The sequence below is a fragment of the Trachypithecus francoisi genome, unplaced genomic scaffold (assembly GCF_009764315.1).
Source record: "Trachypithecus francoisi isolate TF-2019V2 unplaced genomic scaffold, Tfra_2.0 Lachesis_group3, whole genome shotgun sequence".
NCBI classification, from domain to species: domain Eukaryota; kingdom Metazoa; phylum Chordata; class Mammalia; order Primates; family Cercopithecidae; genus Trachypithecus; species Trachypithecus francoisi.
This window is the reverse complement of record NW_022681468.1, coordinates 90,316,924-90,343,535: the sequence shown is the minus strand read 5'-3', so window position 1 is coordinate 90,343,535 and position 26,612 is coordinate 90,316,924. Positions and strand designations below refer to the sequence as shown.

Genomic DNA, 26,612 nt, shown 5'->3' with positions numbered 1-26,612 from the left:
ATGATCTGTCACTGTCTCCCATCACCCCCAGATGCGACCATCTAGTTGCAAGAAAATAAGCTCAGGGCTCCCACTGATTCTACATTATGGTAAGCCGTATAATTTTTTCATTATATATTAAAATGTAATAACAATAGAAATAAAGTGCACAATAAATAAATGTAACGTGCTTGAATCATTCTGAAACCAATCCCTTGTCTCTGCCCCATCCATGGAAAAACTGTCTTCCACGAAACCAGTCCCTGGTGCCAAAAAGGTTGGGGACCACTGGTTTAAACAACAGAAATTTATTTCTCACAGTTATGGAGGCTGGACATCCAAGATCAAGGTCCATCCTGGTGCCTCTCTTCTTACAAGGACACCAATCATACAGGACTAGGGGCCTACCCTCAGGACTTCATTCAACCTTAATTAACTTTTTAAAGGCCCTATCTCCAAATGTGGTCACACCAAGGGCTTCAACATATGAATTTGAGTGGGGGGCCCAATTCAGTCCTCAGCACCATCCACCCAGGCCACTCTTCATACACCATCCTTCTTCCCTCCCAAAGAACCTTCAAGCTTATCCTCTGCTCCCTCCTGGATTCCAGGGTCCACTCAAGCTTCCCAGACTTTTATGCTCACATTCATGGGTGAACATTTTCACATGGCAATGTCCTGAATCCAGGTGAATGGGAAACGGCTCCTGGTTCTGCAGGTGCCCATGAGGACTCCATTAGGCCCTCTTCTTAACATTTGGGGGGCCCTGGGAAAGAACACAGATGGAAACCTACACAGTGCAATGCTAAGTGCAGGCAGACCTCGGAGATACTGTGTGTTTGGTTCCAGACCACCACAATAAAGCAAATATCACAGTAAAGCAAGTCACGCAAACTTTTTAATTTCCTAGTGCATTCACGTAAAAGTTATGTTTATAGCATACTGTAGTCTAGTAAGCATGCAATAGCATTTTTGTCTAAAAAATACAATGTACATACCTTAATTAAAATATATTTTAATGCTAAACAATACTAGTGATCATCTGAGCCTTCAGGGAGTCATAATCTTTGTGCTGGTGGAGGGTCTTGCCTCAAGGTTGATGGCTTCTCAGAGTGGGGTTGCTGTGGCAATTTCTTAAAATAACACAGCAATGAAGTTTCTTCCACTAATCGATTCTTCCTTTCACAACAGATTTCTATGCAGCATGTGATGCTGTTTGACAGCATTTTACCCACAGTAGAACTTCTTTCAAAATTGGAGTTCATCCTCTCAAACCCTGCTGCTGCTGCTTTCTCAACTAATTTATGGAATATTCTAAATCCTTTGTTGTCATTTCAGCAATGTCCACTGTATCTTCAACAGGAGGAGATTCCAACTCGAGAATCCACTTTCTTTGCTCATGCATAAGAAGCAACTCTTCAACTGTTCAGGTTTAATCATGAGATTGCAGCAATTCAGTCCCATCTTCAGGCTCCACTTCTAATTCTAGTTCTCTCTTTATTTCCACCACATCTGTAGCGACTTCCTTTGCTGAAGTCTTGGACTCCTCCCTCAAAGTTATCCATAAGAGTTGGAATCAACTTCTTCCAAACTCCTATGAATGTGGATATTTTGACCTTCCATGAATCATGAGTGTTCTTGAGTGTTCTTAATGGCATCTAGAATGGTGAATCCTTTCCAGAAGGTGTTCAGTGTACTTTGCCCAGAACCATCAGAGGAATCACTATCTATGGAAGTCTTAGGAAGTGTATTTCTTAAATAAGACTCGAAAGCTGAAATTATTCCTTGATCCACAGAATGGATATTATGTTAGCAGGCATGGAAACAACATTAATCTCTTCGTACATCCTCATCAGAGCTCTTGGATAACCAGGTACATTGTCAATGAGCAATAATATTTTGAGAGGAATCTTTTGTTCTGAGCAGTAGGTCTCAACTGTGGGCTTAAATTATTCAATAAACCATGCTGTAAACAGACACGCTGTCATCCAGACACTGTTGTTCCATTTCTAGAGCACAGACAGAAAAGATTTGGCATAATTCTTAAGGGCCTTAGGATTTTCAGACCAGTAAATGAGGATTGACTTCAGCTGAAGGCCACCAGCTACATCAACTCCTAACAAGAGACTCAACCTGTCCTTTGAAGCTTTGAGGCCAGGCACCGACTTCTCTTCTCTAGCTATGAAAGTCCTAGATGGCATGTTCTTCCAGTAAAAGGCGGTTGCACCTACATTGAAAATCTGTTGTGTAGTGTAGCCACCTTTATCAACGATCTGAGCTAGATCTTGCAGGTAACTTGCTGTAGCTTCTGTATCAGCACTTGCTGCTTCACCTTGCACTTTTATGTTATGGAGACGGCTTCTTTCCTCAAACTTCATAAGCCAACCTCTGCTAGCTTCAAACATTTCTTCTGCAGCTTGCTCAAATCTCTCAGCCTTCATAGAATTGAAGAGAGTTAGGGCCTTGCTCTGGGTTAGGCTTTGACTTAAGGCAGTGTTGTGGCTGGTTTGATCTTCTATCTAGACCACTAAAACTCTTCCTATCAGCAATAAGGCTGCTTTACTTTCTTATCATTTGTGTGTTCACCAGAGTAGAACTTTTCATTCCCTTTAAGAATTCTTCCTTTGCATTCACAACTTGGCTACCTGGTGCAAGAGGCCTAACGTTCAGCATACCTCAGCTTTTGACATGCCTTCCTTGCTAAGCTTAGTCATTTCTAGCTTTTGATTTAAAGTGAAAGCCATGTGACTCTTCCATTCACTTGAACATTCAGAGGCCATTGTAGGGTTATTAATTGGCCTAATTTCAATATTGTTGTGTCTCATGGAATAGGAAGAAAAGGAAGGAACAGCTGATCGGAAGCGGAGTCAGAACAGGCTCGTGTATCGATTAAGTTCACTGACTTACACAGGCATGGTTTGTGGTGCCCTCAATTGATGTTGTAACAATTATAACTTCAAATATCACTGATCACAGATCACCATGACAGATATAATAATAATGAAGAAGTTTGAAATATTGTGAAAATTACCAAAACATGACACAGAGACATGAAGCGATACCATGCTGTTGGAAAAATATCCCTGATAGACTTGCTTGAAGCAGGGCTGCCACAGCCTTCAAAATGTAAAACATGCAGCATCTGCAAAGTGCAATCAAGGGAAGAACAGTGAAATGAGGAATGCCTGTCTTCCAAAGGTACAAACCAAGTTAGCAAAGCGCTATATATGACACGTTCTGCCCTCCTATCTTGACAAATATAACTTCCTAACAACAGGAGAAGCTCGTTTCAAATTTAGAATTCTTGGACTCCTTGGAGTGTTGCACCAGAATGTGGCAATACCAAGTGAGCTGGCCCCCAGCCGGCAGTCCACCCCCTTCTCCTCCCACCCCAGCCCCCAATACCTCACAGGGCCTGTGAGTACAAATGTGGCCGTCCTCCCCACATGCCATCCACAGCCCCCCAGGAGCCGCCCCTGGGCTCTGAGGATGTGCAAACTGGCGGCATGGTCCACCCTCATGAGCACAGACCCAGGGATGAGGTCCACTCAGGCCCACAGTGGCCACTGGCAGGAATCCTGGGGTACTGGCACCCTGAGCCAGTTTAGAAGGAGCAGCATGAGCCAGGTGGGCACCTCCTCTTGGGCCCATGGAGCCCTCGCCCCCTGGAGGGAGATGCAGTTGAAAGAAGGCTCAAAGCATGGGGCCCAGGACTCCTGCCAGAGTCCCTCCTGTCCAGTTGGAAGGCATCACTGAACTCAATAAAAACCTGACAGGCACACCTGGGTGGCTGAAGCCCGAGAGAAGTAGCGTAAGTCAGAATCAGCACATTCAGATCTTTCTTTGCAGGTAAAGACAGTGGAAGGATGGGAGGGATCACAGGGCCCTACAGGGTCTCAGCAAGGCTGGCCCAGGATCAGCAGCCAGCCCTTAGCCTTGGAGCCCACTGTTCCTTTGAGTAAAAGGCTCTCTTCCACTCCCTTGCTAAAGCTTCCTAAAACCCTGAGGTGGCCTGCACCTGAAGCAAGAAGGAGGCGCGGGCCTGGAAGGACATGGGTATGGACACCAGCTGCCTGGGCCCCCGAATGCTCCTGTACCTGAAAGTGAGCTACATGATGCAGGAAGCCTCGAGCACTCTTGCGGAAATTCAAGGCTCTTCAGAGTTTTAACAACAGGCTAAGAGTTTGAAAATACAAAGAAACAGCCAGACCCACTTGGGGAAAAGTATGTTTTTACCTGCTTTTCTTTATGACTTCACAGCAATGGAAGCTTCCTTGCCTTTCCTAACTGTTCTCTCCTATCCCTTGAGCCAGAAAGACGCCAGAAACTGCATACTAAGCGTTCAAAAACCACCGCACACCAAGAACAGAGGCAGGGCACAAAGTAGGGTGGGTGTGCTTCATGGGGGAGAAGGGGACTCAGAGACACGCTCTCCAGAGCCTCCCACCCTTGTCACCTTAGAGTGTGATGTTTCACATCAGAGCTGTTTCATCCTCCTCTGGCAAACGTGGATAAAGAATATGGGAGGGAGGCGTCTTATGCGTAGAGAGCTACAGAGGTGCTGGAAAGCTGAGTCCATTCAGAGCTTGCCTTTCTACCTGGTCCCTGCCTTCCCTTCAGCTCCTGGGCTCTCCCGTGGCTTCTAGTTCAAAGGACAAAGTGAGGAACTACAGGCATCAAGTGAAATAGCAAAGGCACTCCAAAGCCCCGCAGCCCGCAGCATGGCGGTAGCTCTCTGGATTCCCTTCTCTCTGAGCTCGTTGATTTGTTTGTGATTGTTTCTGAATCCAATTATTTTCCAGCTTGGGAGAAGTTCACTTCTTGTGATCAAACATGAAGTCTCAGTTTATGCTGCAGCAACCAGAGATTTCTCAGAAAGAAAGAAAACCTCACGAGCGTGCTGCCAAGTGGAGGCCTGCATCTGCCCACGAGGGCTCCCCAGGGCCTCCCCCTGCAGAGTCCTCCAGAATGCACATGTGTTATCCATCACCATTACCCAAATGCTTCTGCAAGACATAAGGGGTTTTACCTTGGTACATGGCAGGAGACATCAGGCAGCTGACCCCCAGGGCTTTGTCCTCTGGGAATGTCTCACAGAAGTCCCGCAGCATGGCTGTTCCCAAGCCTTGGTGCCAGTGTTTCCTCCTGATGAACACAGTGTCAAAGACGGGCAGCAGGTAGCATGCACCAGTGCCATCACCACACAGGCTGCCTGTAGAGAAAGAAAGAGACAGACACTGTCCCCTGGGCTCATGGCTGACCCACTAGGACCCTGTAGGGCCCCTGCACAGCCAGAATCATGGGTACCTCCTGGAAACATGGTCAGTTTCACAAGCTAAACAAGTGATGCTAAAATAGCAGATCATTCTCCAGTTGACTGATCAGCTTTCTTTACAAACTCACATGATACAAGACCACTGGACTGAAATGAAAGGTGAACCTGGGAGACTAAGCAGAGTGAGGCCACTCAGGCAGCACCCTCCTCAGATTCCTCCCTTCACTGCACACAGTTCAATAAGACCCTTGGAGCCAACCAGGAGTATCTGGCAATGTCAACCATCTCCCTGCAGAAGTGAAACCGGAAGAGACCAATTCAACCCATTTCTAGGGTACGCACTTGTTTCAGTAACTCTAGCAAGGGCTCACCATGTCCAATTATAGCAAAATGCACTTACCCCAAATAAACGCAGCACCAGGCCCTGCTTCTCATGAAATATTGATGGCCCTGCTGCAGCAGAGCAAGAGAGGTGACAATTGGCACCCTCCCCGCTTTTCACCCACTACTTAACTGTATTGCAACCAAGGTCAACACCAGCACAGTTGCCATTTCTGCAATGAGAACATGGCCTTTCAGCCAGGCATCCCTGTCATCACCCTAACTAGAACACCAATTCTACATTGACCCTACTAGCTCACCTTCCTCACCTCTAAACTGCACAGGTGCCCATGCCCTAGATGCAATGGAAGAAGAAAACAAATAAGGAGCATTTTCAGCTCCTGTTGGAAGTGGTGGTATTTGTCCCTGCCAAGATTCAGAAGTGGATAATTTCCCAAACAAACAAACAAACAAAAATATGACTCCGATTCTAATCAGCCAGACTGAACTGCAAAGATACACACTCCCATGGTGAACTGTTTGCAAAAATGGCCACGATTACTTCCTTCCTATGGCCATGCCCCTTTGCATTTGATTTTGAAGCTCCTCCCATCAAGAGATGGGATCAATTTCCCCTCACCTTTAGTTCCAGCTGGCCTTGTGACTCACTTTGGTCAACAGAATGAGGCAGAGTGACAGCACCACCACTCTAAGCCTAGGTCTCCTGAGGTCCAGTGGCCTGTGTTCTCTCTCGGATCCCTGCAACACACCACAAAAGCAAGCCCAGGGTAACCTGGTACCATGAAAGGAATATGGCCCAGGCACTGTTCTGGTCCCCATCAATGTCTAGTCAGCCCCAAGCAGCAGAGCCACCTGACAGGCAGGTCACCATGGATACACAGCAAGCCAGCTAGACTAGAAAACCACCCAGCTGAGCTTAGCCTAAAATGCCAACCAAAATAATTGTTAGCTAAATAAGCAGTTACTATTTCATACCAAAAATGAATTTAAAAATAAATAATCTATGGCCAGTAAGGAAGTTCATTTCTCTTGAGACAGTAACTATAAAATATTTGGGATTTCAACCTTGATGCGCTTGAGATGACAGTACCAACTTGCTTGCAATTATATTATTTCAATATATAGAAGACAAGAGCAATGTTCTTGTAACTGTGAAGTCTTCCAAAACTAAAAAGGTTTAATATTAAATAAAAATGCAATTTAATTTACAGTAGCATTAAAAAGAAGTAAATAATTAAGAGTATGTTTAAGAAAAGAATTGCATTGAACACTGAAAACTACAAGACATTGTTGAGAGAAATTAAAGAAGATCTAAATAAATGAAGAGAAATTCCATGTTCTTGGATTGGATGACTCAATTCTTAAGATAATTCTTCTCAAAATGATCTGTAAACTCAATGCTAGTTCTATCAAAATCCTCTTTGTGATTCTACAACTAAGCATATGAAAGGATGCTCCACATCATATGTTATTAGGAAATCACAAAATTTAAACAATGAGATGCCACTACACACCTATTAGAATAGCCAAATTCTTTTTTTTCGAGATGGAATTTTGCTCTTGTTGCCCAGGCTGGAATGCAATGGTGTGATCTTAGCTCATTGCAACCTCCACCTCCTGGGTTCAAGCGATTCTCCTGCCTCAGTCTCTCAAGTAGCTGAGATTACAGGCATGTGCCACCATGTCCAGCTAATTTTTGTATTTTTAGTAGAGACGGGGTTTTGCCATGTTGGCCAGGCTGGTCTCAAACTCCTGACCTCAGGTGATCCGCCTGCCTTGGCCTCCCAAAGCGCTGGGATTACAGGCATAAGCCACCATGCCCGGCCTAGAATAGCCAAATTCTTGAACACTGACAACAACAAATGCTGGTGAGGATGTGGAACAACAGGAACTCTCATTCATTGCTTGTCAGAATACAAAAGGGTGCAGCCACTTTGGAAGGCATTTTGGCAGTTTCTTACAGAACTAAACATACTCTTACCTGATGATTCAGTAATCACACTCCTTGGTATTTACTCAACAGAATTGAAAACCATGTTCACACAAAAACCTGCACACAAATATTTATTGCAGCTTTATTCATAATTACTAAAACTTAGAAGCAACCAGGATGTACTTCAGACGGTGAGTGGATAAACAAACTGTGGCTCATCCAGTCAATGTAACATTATTCCGCACTAAAAAGAAATGAGTTATTACTACACAAAGATATAGAAAAACCATAAGGGCATATTACTAAGTGAAAGAAGCTAACTGAACAATGACATTCCATCGGATTCCAACTACAGTAATGTGCTTCATAAAGTCGTTTTGGTCAACAATGGACCACATGTGTAGTGGAGGTCCCATAAGAATAAAATACAGCTGAAAAATTCCTGTTGCCTAGTGATAGTCATAGGCACCATAAAGTCATAATGCAACACATTATTCATGTGTTTGCTGTGATGCTGGGGTAAAAAAACGTACCACACTGCCAGTTGTATAAAAGTCTAGCACATACACGCCAGGCACAGTGGCTCACGCCTATAATCCCAGTACTTTGGGAGGCCAGAGCAGGTGGATCACTTGAGGTCAGGAGTTTGAGACCAACATGGCCAACATAGTGAAATCCCGTCTCTACCAAAAATATAAAAAATTAGCCATATGTGGTGGCGTGCACCTGTAATCTCATCTACTCAGGAGGCTGAGGCAGGAGAATTGCTTGAACCCGGGGGCAGAGATTGCAGTGAGCTGAGATTGCACCACTGCACACCAGCCTGGGCAAGAGAGCAAGCCTCTGTCTCAAAAAAAAAAAAGTCTAGCACATACAATTATGCACAGTACATAATACCCAATAATGATAATAAATGACTGATACTGGTTTATGTATTTACTATACTATATTTTTATTGTCATTTTACAGTGTACACCTTCTACTCATTAAAACAACAAAATTAACTGTAAAGCAGCCTCAGGCAGGTCCTATAGGAGGTATTCCAGAAGAAGGCACTGTTATCCTAGGAGATGATAGCTCCACGTGTGTTACTGCCCCTGAAGACCTTCCAATGGGACAAGATGTGGAAGTGGAAGACAGTGATATTGACAATACTGACCCTGAGTAGGCCTAGACTAACGAGTGTGTTTGTCTCTGTGTTTTTAACAAAAAAAGTTTTTAAACTTTAAAAAATATTTTTGTAATTAAAGCTTAAGAATAAGAAAATATTTATGTACAGGGGCATGATGTATTTATGTTTTAGCCAAGTGTTATTACAAGAGTCAAAAATTTAAAAAAATTAAGAAGTTTTTGTAAAGTAAAAAGGTTACAGTAAGCTACAGTTCATTTATTATTGAAGAAAACTGTACAGTAAGCTACAGTTCATTTATTATTGTAGACATTTAGTGTAACCTAAGTGTACAATGTTTCTAAAGTGTGCAGTAGTACACAGTACTGTCCTAGGCCTTCACATTCACTCACCACTCACTTACTCCCTGACTCACCCAGAGCAACTTCCAGTCCTGCAAGCTCCACACAAGTTAAGTACTCTACACAAGCATACTGTTTTAAAATCTCTTTACTGTACCTTTTCTATATTTACATATGTTTAGATATACAAATACCATTGTGTTACAATCGCCTCCAGTAATCAGTACAGTAACAAGCTATACAGGTTTGTGGCCTAGAGACGACAGGCCATACTTGACAACCTAGGAGTGCAGGACGCTCTGCCATAGAGTCTTATGTGAATACATTCTATCGTGTTCACACAATGATGCAATTGCCTAACAGTGCATTCCTCAAAATACATCCCTATGGTTAAGTGACAAATGATCGTATATTACATTCTGGAAAAGGCAAAACTAGGGAGGCATGGTGACTGGGCACAGTGGCTCACATCTGTAATTCCAGCACTTTGGAAGGCCAAGGTGGGCGGATTACCTGAGGTCAGGAGTTCGAGACCAGCTTGGTCAACATGACGAAACCCTGTCTCTACTAAAAATACAAAAAAACGAGCCAGGCAAGGTGGCTCATGCCTGTAATCCCAGCTACCTGGGAGGCTGAGACATGAGAACTGCTTGAATCGGGGAGGTGGAGGTTGCAGTGAGCTGACATCATGCCACTGCATTATAGCCTGGGTGACAAGAGTGAGACCCCATCTCAAAAAAAAAAAGAAAAAAAGATCTGTGGTTACCAGGGCTAGGAGTAAGAAGGATGAATAGGCAGAGTACAGAGGATTTTTAGGCAGTGAAACTACCCTCTGTGATATTACAACAGTGGACACATGCCATTAAACATTTGTCACAACCCATAGAAGGTACAACACAGAGTAAGCCCTGATGTGAACTATGAACTTCAGTTAATGATCATCTATTTCCATAGGCTGAACCTTGTGTCTCCAACATTTGCAAACCCACAGTACCTCAGAAGATATTTTCTTTGGAGATCTTTGGAGATAAGGCCTTTAAAAGAGGTCATGAAGCTAAAAAGGAGGCCATTAGGGTATGCACCAGTCCAACCTTCTTACAAGGACTAGTGTCCCTATAAGAAGAAATCTGGACCCACAAAAAGACACCAGCAATACTCAAGTAGAGAAAAGACCAAGTATGGACATAGTGAGAAGACAGCCATCTGCAAGCCAAGGAGAGAGAGGCCTCTGAAGAAAATAAGCCTTCTGACACCCTGACCTAGAACTTCTAGCCTCCATAACTGTGAGAAAATTAATTTCTGTTGTTTAAGCCAGCAGTCCCCAACCTTTTTGGCACCAGGAACCAGTTTCATGGAAGATAATTTTTCCATGGACTAGGAAAGGGAGGGGATGGTTTCAGGATAATTCAAGTGCATTACATTTATTGTGCACTTTATTTATATTATTACAGTGTAATATATAATGAAATAATTATACAACTCACCATAATGTAGAATCAGTGGGAGTCCTGAGCTTGTTTTCTTGCAACTAGATGGTCCCATCTGGGGGTGATGGGAGACAATGACAGATCATCAGGCATTAGATTCTCATAAGGAGAGCACAACCTAGATCCCTCACATGCGAAGTTCACAGTAGGGTCCGCACTCTTATGAGAATCTGATGCTGCCACTGATCTGACAGGAGGCAGAGCTCAGGTGGTAACGTGAACAATGGGAGTGACTGTAAATACAGATGAAACTTCACTCACTCGCCCACCACTCACCTCCTATTGTGCAGCCCAGCTCCTAACAGGCCACGGACCGGTACCGGTCCATGGCCTAGGGACTGGGGTCCCCTAGTTTAAGCCACCCAGTCTGTGGTCTTTTGTTATGGAAGCCCTAGAAAACTAATGCATATGTCAATATTGGCTCGTCAATTGTAACAAATGTACCTCACTAACCCAATATGTTAATAAGAGGGGAAACTGTTGGGGAAGGGGATACAGGGGAACTCTGTACTTGCCGTCCAATTTTTCTATAAATCTAAAACTGTTCTAAAAATAAAGCCTATTCATATTTTTAAGTGTATTAGGTATTTTATAAAGTGAGGTTGGACCCTTACATCACACACAAAAAATGTTTCAAAATGGATCATAGACATGAATGTAAGAGCTAAAACTATAAAGCTTTTAGAAAAAGTAAAACTCTTCCCAACCTTGGGTTAGGCAAAGAGTTCTTAGATTGAACACCAAAAATACAATCAATTGACAAACCTAACTTCATCAATGTTTTAAATGTTTTGTTTCAAAAGACACCACTGGGAAACATGGCAGACGGGAGGCAGGACTAGATTGCAGCTCTGACTGGGACAGACAGAGCAGCGTGTGGAGGTTTGCATTGTTAATTTCTGCTCCAGAAAAATTGCAGGAATAAATCAGGACACCTGAGAGGACCCACAGACTCCCTGAAGGAAGCAGATTGCTCCTGCAGGACCCGGGAGACACCCCAAATACTGTGCTGGTGTCCACGACTGAGAGACCCACAGATGGTTCACATCACAGGACTCTGCAGACAACCCCCAGTACCAGCTGGAGCCTGGTAGACTTGCTGGGTGACTAGATCCAGAAAAGAAATAACAATCACTACACCTCGGCTCTCAGGAAGCCACATCCATAGGAATAGGGGGAAAGTACTACATCAAGGGAACACCCTGTGGGACAAAACAAACCTTCAGCCCTAGCCCTTCCCTCTGACAGAGGCTACCCAAATGAGAAGGAACCAGAAAACCAATTCTAGTAATATGACAAAATAAGGTTCTTTAATACCTCCAAAAAATCACACTAGCTCACCAGCAACGGACCCAAACAGAGAAGAAATCCCTGATTTACCTGAAAAAGAATTTAGGAGGTTAGTTATTAAGCTAATCAGGGAGGCACCAGAGAAAGACAAAGACCATTGTGAGGAAATCCAAAAAAATGATACAAGAAGTGAAGGCAGGAAACAGATATTCAAGGAAATAGCATTAAAAAAAATCGAAACTCCAGGAAACAATGGACACACTTATAGAATGCAAAATGCTCTGGAAAGTCTCAGCAATAGAATTGAACAAGGAGAAGAAAGAAATTCAGAGCTCAAAGACAAGGTCTTCAAATTAACCCAATCCATCAAGACAAAGAAAAATAATAAGAAAATATGAACAAAGCCTCCAAGAAATCTGGGATTATGTTAAATGACCAAACCTAAGAATATTCAGTGTTCCTGAAGAAGAAGACAAATCTAAAAGTTTGGAAAACATATTTGGGGAAATAATTGAGGAAAACTTCCCCAGTCTTGCTAGAGACCTAGACATCCAAATACAAGAACCACAAAGAACACCTGGGAAATTCATCACAAAAAGATCATCACCTAGGCACATTGTCATCAGGTTATCTAAAGTTAAGACAAAGGAAAGAATCTTTAAAACTGTCAAACAAAAGCACCAGGTAACCTATAAAAGAAAACCTATCAGATTAACAGCAGATTTCTCTGTAGAAACCCTACAAGCTAGAAGAGGTTAGGACCCTATCTTCAGTCTCCTCAAACAAAACAATTAGCCAAGAAATTTGTACCCAGTGAAACTAACCTTAATGTATGAAGGAACGATAGTCTTTTTCAGTCAATCAAATGCCGAGAGAATTCGCCACTACCAAGCCACCACCACAATAACTGCTAAAAGGAGCTCTAAATCTTGAAACAAATCCTGGAAACACAACAAAACAGAACCTCTTTAAAGCATAAATCTCACAGGACCTATAAAACAAAAATACAATTTAAAAAACAAAAACAAAAAACCAAGGTATACAGCAACAAACAGCATGACGAATGGAATGGTACCTCATATCTCAATACTAACATTGAATGTAAATGGCCTAAATCATCCACTTGAAAGATATAGAATTGCAAAATGGATAAGACTTCATCAGCCAACTACCTGCTGTCTTCAAGAGACTTACTTAATACATAAGGACTCACACAAACTAAAGATAAAGGGGTGGAAACAGATATTACAGGCAAAAACAAGCAAGAGTATTCTTATATTAGACAAAACAAACTAAAGCAGCAGCAGTTAAAAAAGGCAAAGAGAGGCATTATAATAATGATAATTTTATTTCCAACAGGAAAATATCACAATCCTAAACATATATGCACCTAACACTAGAGCTCCCAAATTTGTAAAACAATTACTACTAAACCTAAGAAATGAGATAGACAGCAACACAATAATAGTGAGGGACTTCAATACTCCACTGACAGCACTAGAGAGGCCATCAAGACAGAAAGTCACAAAAGAAACAATGGATTTAAACTATACCCTGAAACAAATGGACTTAACAGATATATATAGAACAGTCCATCCAACAACTATAGAATATACATTCTATTCAACAGTGCATGGAACTTTCTCCAAGATAGACCACATGATAGACCATAAAATGAGCTTCAATAAATTAAGAAAACTTAAATGATATCAAGCACCCTCTTAGACCACAGTAGAATAAAACTGGAAATCAATTCCAAAAGGAACCTCCAAGACTATGCACATATATGGAAATTAAATAACCTTCTCCTGAATGATCACTGGGTCAAAAATGAAATCAAAGGAAATTTAAAAATTCTTCAAACTGAACAGCAATAGTGACACAGCCTATCAAAACTTCCAGGACACAGCAAAGGTAGTGCTAAGAGGAAAGTTCGTAGCCCTAAACACCTATATCAAAAAGTCTGAAAAAGCATAAACAGACAGTCTAAGGTCACACCACCTCAAGGAGCTAGAGAAACAAGAACAAACCAAATCCAAACCTAGCAGAAAAAAGGAAATAACCAAGATCAGAGCAGAACCAAATGAAATTGAAACAAACAAACAAAAAATACAAAAGATAAATGAAACAAAAAGCTGGTTATTTGAAAAGATAAATAAAATTGATACACCATTGGCAAGATTAATCCAGAAAAGAAGAGAGAAAATCCAAATAAGCTCAATAAGAAATGAAATGGGAGATACTACAACTGACACCACAGAAATACAAAAGATCATTCAAGGCTACTATGAACACCTTTACATGCATAAACTAGAAAACCTAGAAGAGATGGATAAATTCCTGGAGAGATACAACCCTCCTAGCTTAAATCAGGAAGAATGAAATACCCTGAATAGACCAATAACAAACAGCATGATTGAAATGGCAATTTCAAAATGACCAACAAAAAAAGTCCAGGACCAGATGGATTTACAGCAGAATTCTACCAGACATTTACAGAAGGATTGGTACCAATCCTACTGACACTATTCCACAAGATAGAGAAAGAGGGAACACTCCCTAAATCATTCTATAAAGCCAATATCACCCTAACACCAAAACCAGGAAATGACATAGCCAAAAAAGAAAACTACAGACTGAATCCCTGATGAACATAGATGCTAAAATCCTTAACAAAATACTAGCTAACCGAATCCAACAACATATCAAAAAGATAATCCACCATGATCAAGTGGGTTTTATACCAGGGATGTAGGATGGTTTAACATACACGAGTCAATAAATGTGATACATCACATAAACAGAATTAAAAACAAAATTCACATGATCATCTCAATAGATGCAGAAAAAGCATTAGACAAAATCCAGCATCGCTTTATGATTAGAACTCTCAGCAAAATCGGTACACAAGGGACATACCCCAATATAATTAAAGCCATGTATGACAAACCCACAGCCAACATAATATTGAATGGGGAAAAGTTGAAAGCATTCCCTCTGAGAACTGGAACAAAACAAGGATGCCCACTCTCACCACTCCTCTTCAACATAGCCAAACTCTGGAAGTCCTAACCAGAGCAATCAGACAAGAGAAAGAAGTAAAGGGCATCCACACCAGTAAAGAGAAAGTCAAACTGTCACTATTTGCTGATGATATACTCATTTACCTAGAAAACCCTAAAGACTCCTCTAGAAAGCTCCTAGAACTGATAGAAGAGTTCAGCAAAGCTTCCAGATACAAAATTAATATACACAAATCACTAGCTCTTCTATACACCAACAGCAACCAAGCAAAGAATCAAATTAAGAACTCAACCCCTTTTATAATAGCTGCAAAAAAAAAAAAGAAAGAAAGAAAGAAATACTTAGGAAATCAAGAAGGTGAAAGACTTCTACAAGAAAAACTACAAGACACTGCTGAAAGAAATCATAGATGACACAAACAAATGGCAACACATTCCATGCTCATGGATGGGTAGAATCAATATTGTGAAAATGACAATACTGCCAAAAGCAATCTACAAATTCAATGCATTTCCCATCAAAATACCACCATCATTCTTTGCAGAATTAGAAAAAATTCATATGGAACCAAAAAGATCCTGCATAGCCAAAGCAAGACTAAGCAAAAAGAAGAAATATGGAGGCATCACATTACCTGATTTCAAACTATACTATGAGGCCATAGTCACCAAAACAGCATGGTACTGGTATAAAAATAGGCACAAAGACCAATGGAATAGAATAGAGAATCCAGAATAAACCCAAATACTTATAGCCAACTGATCTTTGACAAAGCAAACAAAAACATAAAGTGGAGAAAGGACACTCTTTTCAACAAATTGTACTGGGATAATTGGCTAGCCACATGTAGGAGAATGAAATTGGATCCTTATCTCTCACCTTATATAAAAATCAATTCAAGATGGATCAAGAACTTAAATCTAAGACATAAAACTATAAAAATTCTAGAAGATAACATTGGAAAAACCCCTCTAGATATTGGCTTAGGCAAGGGTTTCATGACCAAGAACCCAAAAGCAAATGCAATACAAACAAAGATAAATTGTTGGGACCTAATTAAACTAAAGAGCTTTTGCATGGCAAAAGGAACAGTAAGCAGAGTAAACAGACAACCCACAGAGTGAGATAAAATCTTCACAATTTATACATCTGACAAAGGATTAATATCCAGAATCTACAATGAACTCAAACAAATCAACAAGAAAAAAACAAACAATCCCATCAAAAAGTGGGCTAAGGACATGAACAGCCAATTCTCAAAAGAAGATATACAAATGGCCAACAAATATATGAAAAAAATGCTAAACATCACTAATGATCAGGGCAATGCAAATCAAAACCACAATGTAATACCACCTTACTCCTGCAAGAATGGCCATAATCAAAAAGTAGTAGATGTTGGTGTGGCTGTGGTGAACAGGGAACACTTCTACACTGCTAGTGACAATGTAAACTAGTACAACCACTATGGAAAACAGTGTGGAGATTCCTTAAAGAACTAAAAGTAGAACTACCATTTGATCCAGCAATCCCACTACTGGGTATCTACCCAGAGGAAAAGAAGTCATTATAATAAAAAATAAAAAAAAAAAAAAAAAAAAAATACTTGCACATGCGTGTTTATAGCAGCACAATTCTCAATTACAAAATCAGGGAACCAACCCAAATGCCCATCAATCAACAAATGAATATAGAAACTGTGAGAGATATATATATATACACATACACATACATACACATGATGGACTACTACTCAGCTATTATAAAAAGAACTAATGGCATTCGTAGCGACCCAGATGAGACTGGAGACTATTCTTTTAGGTGAAGTAACTCAGGAATGGAAAACCAAACATATCATAAGTGGGAGCTAAGCTATGATGATGCAAAGGCATAAGAATGACATAATGGACTTTGGGGACTCAGGGAGAAAGGAAGGGAAAGGGGTGAGAAATAAAACTCTACAAATAGGGTACAGTGTATAATGCCCAGGTGATGGGTGCACCAAAATCTCACAAATCACCACTAAAGAACTTACTCATGTAACCAAACACCACCTGTTCCCCAATAACTTATGGAAATTAAAAAAAAAAAAAGACATCACTAAGAAAATAAAAAAACAAGCCACAGACTGCAAGAAAATGTTTACAAATCACATTTCTGATAAAAGACTTAGATTCAAAATACATAAAGAACTCTAAATTCAATAAGAAAACAAACAACCCTATTAAAAATGGACAGAAAATCTGAACAGACATTTCTTCAAAGAAAACACACAAATGACTACTTATCAATTAAAAAATATTTCACATCCTAAGTCCTTAGGGAAATGCAAGTTACAACCACAGTGAAATGCCACTTTTGGCCTACTAGAATGGCTGCAATAAAAACACAATAACAACTGTTGACAAGGATGTGGAGAAATTGAAATCCTCATCTACTGCTGATGGAAATGTATTATGGTACAGCCACTTTGTGAAACAGTTTGTCAGTTACTTAAGAAGTCAAACATAAGCTTACCCAATGACCCAGCAATTCTACTCCTAGGAACCTATCCAAAAGAAATGAAAATGATGCCTATGCAAAGACATGTTTGTGAACGTTTATAGCAGGGTAATTCATAATAGCCTAAAACTGGAAACAACCAATCAACTGATAGATGCATAAACAAAATGTGATATCCATACAATGGAATACCACTCAGCAATAAAAAGGAACAAAATATTAACACATGCTACAATTTGGATGAACCTTGAGAACACACTGTGCTAAACAAAAAAGAAACCAGATGCGGCCGGGCACAGTGGCTCAGGCCTGTAATCCCAGCACTTTGGGAGGCCAAGGCGGGCGGATCACGAGGTCAGGAGATTGAGACCATCCTGTCTAACATGGTGAAACCCCATCTCTACTGAAAATACAAAAAATTAGCCAAGTGTGGTGGTGGGCACTTGTAGTCCCAGCTACTCGGGAGGCTGAGGCAGGAGAATGGCATGAACCCGGGAGGCAGAGCTTGCAGTGAGCCAAGATCACGCCACTGCACTCCAGCCTGGGCAACAGAGCAAGACTCTGTCTCAAAAAAAATAAAGAAAGAAAGAAACCAAATGCAAAAGATTGCATATTTTATCATTCAATTTATGTGAACTGTCCTGGAAAGGCAAGTTGGTAGAGACAGAACAGATCAGTGATTGCTTGGACCTGGGATGGAAACAGACAGACAGCAAACAGACAGTATTTTTGGAGGGGTGATGGAAATGTCCTAAAACTGGATTTTGATGATGGTTACACAACTCTCTAAATGTGCCAAAAATCACTGACTTATACACTTATAATTGGCAAATGTTATGGAATGCAAAAATTATTCAACAAATTGAATTATTCAATTAATAATGATTCAAAATTATTCAAGAATATTCAATAAAATTGATTTCTTAAAAATGCAATGGATTAATTTTTTTTTATGATTTTTTTTTTTTTTTTTTTTTTTTTGAGACGGAGTCTTGCTCTGTCGCCCAGGCTGGAGTGCAGTGGCCGGATCTCAGCTCACTACAAGCTCCGCCTCCCGGGTTCACGCCATTCTCCTGCCTCAGCCTCCCGAGTAGCTGGGACTACAGGTGCCCGCCACCTCGCCCGGCTAGTTTTTTGTATTTTTTAGTAGAGACGGGGTTTCACCGTGTTAGCCAGGATGGTCTCGATCTCCTGACCTCGTGATCCGCCCGTCTCGGCCTCCCAAAGTGCTGGGATTACAGGCTTAAGCCACCGCGCCCGGCATGGATTAATTTTTTTAAAAAAAGATTGTAACATATCAATTTAAAAAAGGGAAAAGAGTAACTTTACAGTGGAGAAATCTAGCAGACACTCTCTTAACTGTGATCAGGGTTATCACTAGTAGTAACATTCATATCATGCACCCCACCTCTCTGATATGATGTGAGGAAAAAGGTACTTCCCTTTTCCCCCAAATTCAAAGCCCCACAGTCTAATAATGAGTAAACATCAGGCAAGTATATATTAACGGACATTCTATAGATCACCTGACCAGTACTTCTCAAAAGTGTCCAGATGGTGAAAAACAAGGAAAAACCAAGGAAAGGTCTCAGATTGGAAGAGTAGACTAAAGAGACTTGAGGACTAAATGTAACATGGTATGCTGGATCAGGAAGCAGGATTGTTATGGTCTGAATGTGTCCCCCAAAATTTATACATTGAAACTCATCACCAAAGTGATAGTATTAAGAAATAGGGCCTTTAGAGGGTGATTAGGCCCTGAAGGCTCCAGCCTCATGGATGAGATTGGCACCCTTATGAAACGGCTGGAGGGAGTGAGTGAAAAGGGGCCCTTTTCTCCCCTTTCCATCCTTTCACCATGTGAAGACACAGCATTCATCCCCTCAGGAAGATACATTAACAAGACGCCATTTGGAGGCAAATGGCGGGACTCATTTGGGTCCTCACTATACACTGAACCTGCTAGTATCTTGATCTTAGACTTCTCAGCCTCTAGAATTGTGAGAAATAAATTTCTATTGCTCATAATTACCCAATCTGTGGTATTTTGTTATAGCACCACAAACAGACTAAAGTGGGGATTAATATCTAGAAAATATAAAGAACCATTCAGCCTCAACAACATAAAAACAATCTGCAAGTCCATAGCTTACATCATATTCAACAGTGAAAAGCTGCAAGATATTCCTCTAAGATCAATAACAAGGATATTCACACTTGCCACTTCTATTCAACATAGTACTAGAAGTACTAGCCACAGCAATGAGGCAAGAGAAAGAAATAAAAGCCATCCAAACTGGAAAGGAAGAAGTTAAATTGTCTCTGTTTGCAGCAGATGACATAACCTTTACTTTTTCTTTCTTTCTTTTTCTTTCTTTTTTCTTTTCTTTCTTTTCCTTCCTTCCTTCCTCTTTCTCTCTTTCTTTTTTATTTTCTTTTCCTTCCTTCCTTCCTCTTTCTTCTTTCTTTCCTTTCCTTCCTTTCCTTCCTTTCCTTCCTTTCCTTCCTTCCTTCCTTCCTTCCTTCCTTCCTTCCTTCCTTCCTTCCTTCCTTCCTTCCTTCCTTCTTCTTTCTTTCTTTCTTCTTTCTTTCTTTCTTTCTTTCTTTCTTTCTTTCTTTCTTTCTTTCTTCTTTTCCTTTCTTTCTCTTTTATTTTTGAGACAGGGTCTCACTCTGTCAACCAGGCTGGAGTGCACTGGCATGATCATAACTCACTGTAGCCTAAACTTCCCAGGCTCAAGCAATCCTCCTGCCTCAGCCTCCCAAGGAGCTGGGACAACAGGCACATCACCATACCTAGCTAATTACTTTTTGATTTTTTTTGTAGAGACAGGGTCTCCCTATGTTACCCAGGTTGGTCTCAAACTCCTGGGCTCAAGTGAGCCTCTGGCCTTGGCCTCCCAAAGTGCTGAGATTCCAGGGAGGAGTCACTGTGTCCAGCTGACACAATCTTATATATAAAAAAAATCCTAAAGACTATGTTAAAAAAAACTATTAGAACTAATAAACAAATTCAATAAATTTGCAGGATACAAAATCAACACACAAAAATCAGTAGTATTTCTACACACTAACAATGAACTATCCAAAAGAGAAATTAAGGAAACAATCCCATTTACAATAGCTACAAAAAAGAAATAACAAAATACCTTAGGAATACATTTAACCAAAGAGATAAAATTCTATACAATGAAAACTATAACACTGATGAAAGAAATTGAAGAAGACACAAATAAATGAAAATTATCCCATGTTTATGGATTGGAAAAATTAATACTGTTGAAATGTCCCTGCTACCCAAAGCTATCTGTAGATTCAACACATTCTCTATCAAAATTCCAATGACATTTTTCACAGATAGAGAAAAAAAATCCTAAAATTTGTATAGAACCACAAAAGACCCAAATACCCTAAGTGATCTTAATTAGAAAGAATAAAGCCACAGGCATCACACTCTGTGATTTTAAAACATATACAAAACTATAGTAATCAAAATAGCATAGAACCGACATAAAAACAGACTGACATAGCAATGGAACAGAATAATGAGCCCAGAAATGAACTCACATATGTACAATCAGTTGATTTTTGACAAAGATGCCAAGAACACACATTGGAAAAAAGGACAGTCATTTCACTAAACGGTGTTGGGAAAACAGGATATCCACATGCAAAAGAATGAAATTAGGCTCTTATCTCACATTATATACAAAAACCAACTCAAACTGGATTAAAGATTTAAATGTAAGGCTGAAACCTGTAAAACTACTATAATGTCATGGAAAGCTCCATGACATTGGTCTGGACAATGGTTTTTTTGAATATGATCCTGAAGCATAGGCAACAAAAGCAAAAATATCCAAAGGGGACTACATCAAATTAAAAAGCTTCTGCATAACAAAAGAAACAATCAACAGAATGAAAAGGCAACCTACAGAATGGGAGAATATTTGCAAAGCATACATCAGATGAAGGGTCAATGTCTAAAACATATAAGGAACACATACAACCTAATAGCAACAAAACAAATAACCCATTTTAAAAATGGGTGCATGATCTCATTTACATGTAGAATCTAAAAAAGTCCAATTCATAGAAGCAGAGAGTAGGATGGTGGTTACCAAGGGCTAGAGGTGGGGAGAAACTGGGAAGATGTTGGTCAAAAGATACAAAATTTCACATAAACAGGAGAATAACTTAAGAAATCTACTGTACAACATGGTGACTACAGTTAATAACAACATATAGTATACTTGAAAATTGTTATGAGAGTAGATTTTAAGTGTTCTCACTACAAATTACTGATAAATATGTGAGGTAATACGTATATTAATTAGTTTGATTTAGCCATTCCACAATCTAGACATATTTCAAAACACCCTGTTGTACACCAAAAAATATATATATATCTATTTAAAAAACTTTAAATATGAATAATGTTATGTAACCATCATCACCATCCATGTCCAGAACTCTTTCCATATTATAAATGGAAACTTTGTATCCATTAAACAATAACTCCCTGTTTCCCTCTCCCTCTAGTTCTTGAAACCACCATTTTGCTTTGTATGAATTTGAGATAAATTCACAATTTGAATATGATTATTTTTTAAATTAATATTTTTTAATTGCCAGAAAATATTGTATATATCTTTGGTGTACAACATGATGTCTTGAAATATGTATAGATTATGGCCAGGCGTGGTGGTTCACTCCTGTAATCCCAGCAGTTTGGGAGGCCAAAGCGGGTGGATCACAAGGTCAGGAGATCGAGACCAACTTGGCTAACACAGTGAAACCCCATCTCTACTAAAAATACAAAAAATTAGCTGGGCGTGGTGGCGGGCGCCTGTAGTCCCAGCTACTCAGGAGGCTGAGGCAGGAGAATGGCATGAACCTGGGAGGCGGAGCTTGCAGTGAACCGAGATCGCGCCACTGCACTCCAGCCTGGGTGACACAGTGAGACTCTGTCATAAAGAAGAAATATGTATAGATTACGTAATTAAAAAATTTTTTTTAATTACGTACACACAACCAATACAAAAAATAGGCAAAGGATTTGAATAAATACTTCTCCTAAGAAGATATACAAATGGCCAATAAGCATGTAAAAACATGCTCAGTAATCTTTAGGGAAATGCAAATCAAAACTACGAGATACCACTTCATATCCATTAGGATGGTTACCACAAAAAAATAAGTGTTAGGAAAAATGGGGAGAAATTACAACCCTTGTGCACTGTTGGTAAGAATGTAAGGTGGTATAGCCACCATGGGAAACAGTGCGGCAGTTCCTCAAAAAATGAAACCTAGAATTGCCACATGATCCAGCAATTCCGGTTTTGAGTATATGCCTAAACCAGAGTCTCAAAGAGATATTTGTATATCCATGTTTACAGCAACATTATTCACAACAGCTACAACATGGATGCAATCCAAGTGTCCACTAACAAATGAATCAATAAGCAATATGTGGCATATACATACAGTGGAATATTATTCAGTTTTAAAAAGGAAGGACATTCTGACACATGCTATAACACAGGTGAAACTGGAGGACATTATGCTAAGTGAAATAAGCCAGTCACAGACGGAAAAACACTGAGTGATTCCACTTATATGAGGCACCTAACGTCGTCAGATTCAAACAAAGTAAAATAAATGGTAGTTTTAAGAACTGGAGAGAGAGTGAAATGGCGAGTTATTGTTTAATGGGTACAGTTTCCATTTTATAATATGGAAAGAGTTCTGGAGATGGATAGTGGTGATGGTTATACAACATCATTAATATATTTAATACCATTGAACCATACACTTAAAAATAAGTAAGATGCATTTTATTTTATGTGTATTTTACTACAATAAAAAAATTAGAAACACAAAGGAAAGAAACTACCAACAAATTATAGAATTAATAGGAGATTTTAGCAAGGCTGACAAACCCAAAATCAATACTTAAAAATCTATATATTGGCCGAGGCAGGCAGATTGCCTGAGCTCAGGATTTCGAGACCAGCCTGGGCAACATGGTAAAACCCTGTCTCTACTAAAATACAAAAAATTAGCCAGGCGTGGTGGCGTGTGCCTGTAGTCCCAGCTACTCAGGAGGCCGAGGCAGGAGAATCACTTGAACCCAGGAGGCGGAGGTTGCAGTGAGCCGAGATCATGCCACTGCACACCTGGGCAACAGACCAAAACTCCATCTCAAAAAAAAAAAAAAACTATATATTAGAAACAATTGGAAAAAGGCTTTAAAATAAAATATCATTTCATAGCCTCAGATCAGCAACCACTAAAACGCTGGACAATACCAAGTGTTGGCAAAGATAAGGAGCAACAAAGCCTCCAACCTTCTGCTGGTGAGAATATAAATGGCTACAGTCATTTAGCAAAACAATTGAGCTTCTTCATTACCTAGGAATGCTGAACTCATGCCTACTCCACAGGTGGAAAGCCCAGTTCGAGTTATACACCCTAGATCAGTGTTTCTTAAACATTTTTCATTATGGCCAATTCAAGTAGCCTTTTAAGACATTTTTAATTAAATACTGATAAAAAATAAGACTTTGTTAAATAATGTTGATCTTTGAAAAGCCACAAACCACTGTAAATATCTAGGATTTTTTTGCTCCCCAAAAACAAATCACTGTCTCATTGGGGGCAATACCCCCTTGCTGAGAATGTGTGCCTTAGGTCAGTGGTTCTCACACTTTAGAGTACATGAGAATCACTTGCAGGGCTTGTTAACACAGACTGCTGGGCCCCGCTGCAGAGTTTCTGATTCAGTAGGTCTGGGGAAGAGCCCGGAATTCCTGTATCCTACACTACATGAGCAGCACAAAGCTGTGTCCTCTTGGGGTGGGGGGGGGATCTAAAAATTAGAGTTGTCAACAAAGGGCTGCCTGGTGGTCTTGACTAAGAGTATTCCAGCCCAGGTTGACACCAGAATACTTTTAGGCAAGACCACCAGGATTCTTCCATGGATTATTATGGGATATCTGCCAAACCCATAGCTCTTCCTTAAAATTGCCCCACCATATCTTCAGTTAAAGAGACAGGGCTAGACAGCTGTCTCTGATCCACAGCACCCAGCCCACTTGACCACAGTTGAGCAAAAGGTGGACCCATGATCCATCCATAAGAAACCAATCCACCAGCCAGCTGGTCTAGCACTATAGTAGGTCCCGGTCCTTGAAAACAGTACAGTTAGAAGCCAGGCTGGCATCACAGCAAACTAAAGTCAACATTCTAAGGGAGCAAGAAACTTCAGTAAGTAAAGGAAGCTGGTCTGCAAAGAAACTAGCAGAGTAGCACCCCACTAGCAGCTGTGGGGTCACCATCCTGGCCTTAGAAGCCAGGCAGCACCCCACGAACTTCCCCTGCCCTCTTCCAGTGCCCTCCCTTCTTGTAATTCCAGGAGTAGACTTCTATTCCTTGAAGTGGCAAGTCCCTTCTCTTTGGGTGGCAGACTTGGTACCTGAAACAACACTGCACTCTTGCCCCTCCATTTTTGGCTATGCTTCTACTAAAGTCCGGAAGACGGCAAGGCGGTCCCTGCTTGATGGGACAACAGTACAGGAGGTCCCTGTGGGCCTGGTGTCTGGGGAAGACAGAGAACTGAAGGCCCTGGTGACAGGCAGGGCTGAGGCCGACTCCACAGTGTCACTGTCATCTCACAGGTCCCATGCTTGCCTGGGCTCCAAATCACCTAGTTTAATATTTTTAAGTGTTGCCCTTGCATTTGTTCAAGGACTTTCAGGAATCATTTGTGTTGGGCTTTCAGGAATCTGAAATGCAAAGGTGTTCTTTTTAGATTTTTATACAAAACCAAAATACTTACTAGCTCTGCCTTAAATTGACCGACTCTCCACTCCCCAGTCCAGTATTTTCTTCCCTTGAATGCTAACAGTTTTGTGGAATGGTGGTTTTAAAGCAAAAGTTAAAGTAAAACCTCACAATTTTGATTACCTAGGGAAAATTTCAACATGAAATAGTGAAATGGCTGAAGTGTCAATATTTTGTCAGAAAGACAATTACAGCACCATCAAACAAAGGGAGAAACTCAAACCACCCTATTAGCAAAATGTGTCCAAAGAGGGGTCTACCTGAAAATATCTTATTTATTCTATATAAAAGCACTCACTTGTTTGAAAACTGACTGGGCTCTTCAGCAGTAATGGGCCACAAACTACTGATACACACATTATTGTGGATGAATCTCAAAGGCACAATGCTGAGTGAAAGAAGTCTCCAATGGCTAAACACTGCCTGATTTCACATATAGGATATTCTAAAGGAGACAAAACTGTAGTGATGGAGAACAGACCAGGGGTTGCTGGGGTTATGGGGAGGGGGGACGAAGTGTATGGGGAGGTAATGAAACTATTGTTTATTTTCATTGTGGTTGTGGTTATTCAAACCTATACATGGGTTAAAATTCACAGAGTTGTAAAGCCCCCCAAAAGTGAATTTTACTCTACAACTTTTAAAAATAAGATTTAGTTCCTGGCCCGCGGCCGTCGGGTGTTAGCTGCGCCCACCGCTCTGAGGATTCGTGGCCCAACGCTCCTTCGCCGTCCCTGCCGCCACCATCCACGCTCAGCGTCGTAGAGAAAGAAAATGGTGGGTCGGAACAGCGCCATCGCCGCCGGTGTATGCGGAGCCCTTTTTATTGAGTACTGCATCTACTGCGACCGCAAAAGACGAAGTGAAGAACAGGCTTCGAGAACGAAGAAAGAAACAGAAGCTTGCCAAGGAGAGAGCTGGGCTTTCCAAGTTACCTGACCTTAAAGATGCTGAAGCTGTTCAGAAGTTCTTCCTTGAAGAAATACAGCTTGATGAAGAGTTACTAGCTCAAGGTGAATATGAGAAGGGCGTAGACCATCTCACAAATGCAATCGCTGTGTGTGGACAGCCACAGCAGTTACTGCAGGTCTTACAGCAAACTCTTCCACCACCAGTGTTCCAGATGCTTCTGACTAAGCTCCCAACAATTAGTCAGAGAATTGTAAGTGCTCAGAGCTTGGCTGAAGATGATGTGGAATGAGAAACAAATGTCAACATAATAAAATCTCAGTTAAAAATATTTTTAAAATTTTTGGTAGTTGAGCAGCTCTGGGGGAATAAGGGCAAATATGCTTGTTATGAACTACACTGAAATCTACCAAAGTTAATGTTTACTTTGTGTAGATCCATTTGTCTATTTTATTTATTTTTCCCAGTGAAAAGTGTATTTTGGTAGATACACTTTTTATTCATTTTATACACTTTTTATTCATTTTATAAATACACTATGAGTTACTAAAAAAAT

At 40.5% G+C, this 26,612-nt stretch overlaps 1 protein-coding gene and 1 pseudogene across 2 annotated transcripts in view; one reads left to right on the top strand and one right to left on the bottom strand.

The window, feature by feature from the left end:
* FAM169B (family with sequence similarity 169 member B) overlaps positions 1-26,612 on the bottom strand; it is a 48,413-nt gene that overhangs the window by 8,817 nt on the left and 12,984 nt on the right. The window contains exon 4 of the mRNA XM_033188880.1: positions 5,009-5,191. Coding sequence (XP_033044771.1) covers positions 5,009-5,191 — 183 coding nt within the window. The remainder of the gene's footprint in view (positions 1-5,008; positions 5,192-26,612) is intronic.
* LOC117070148 lies at positions 25,922-26,387 on the top strand (annotated as a pseudogene). Its single transcript, XR_004431784.1, has one exon. The product of XR_004431784.1 is annotated as a mitochondrial import receptor subunit TOM20 homolog (transcript).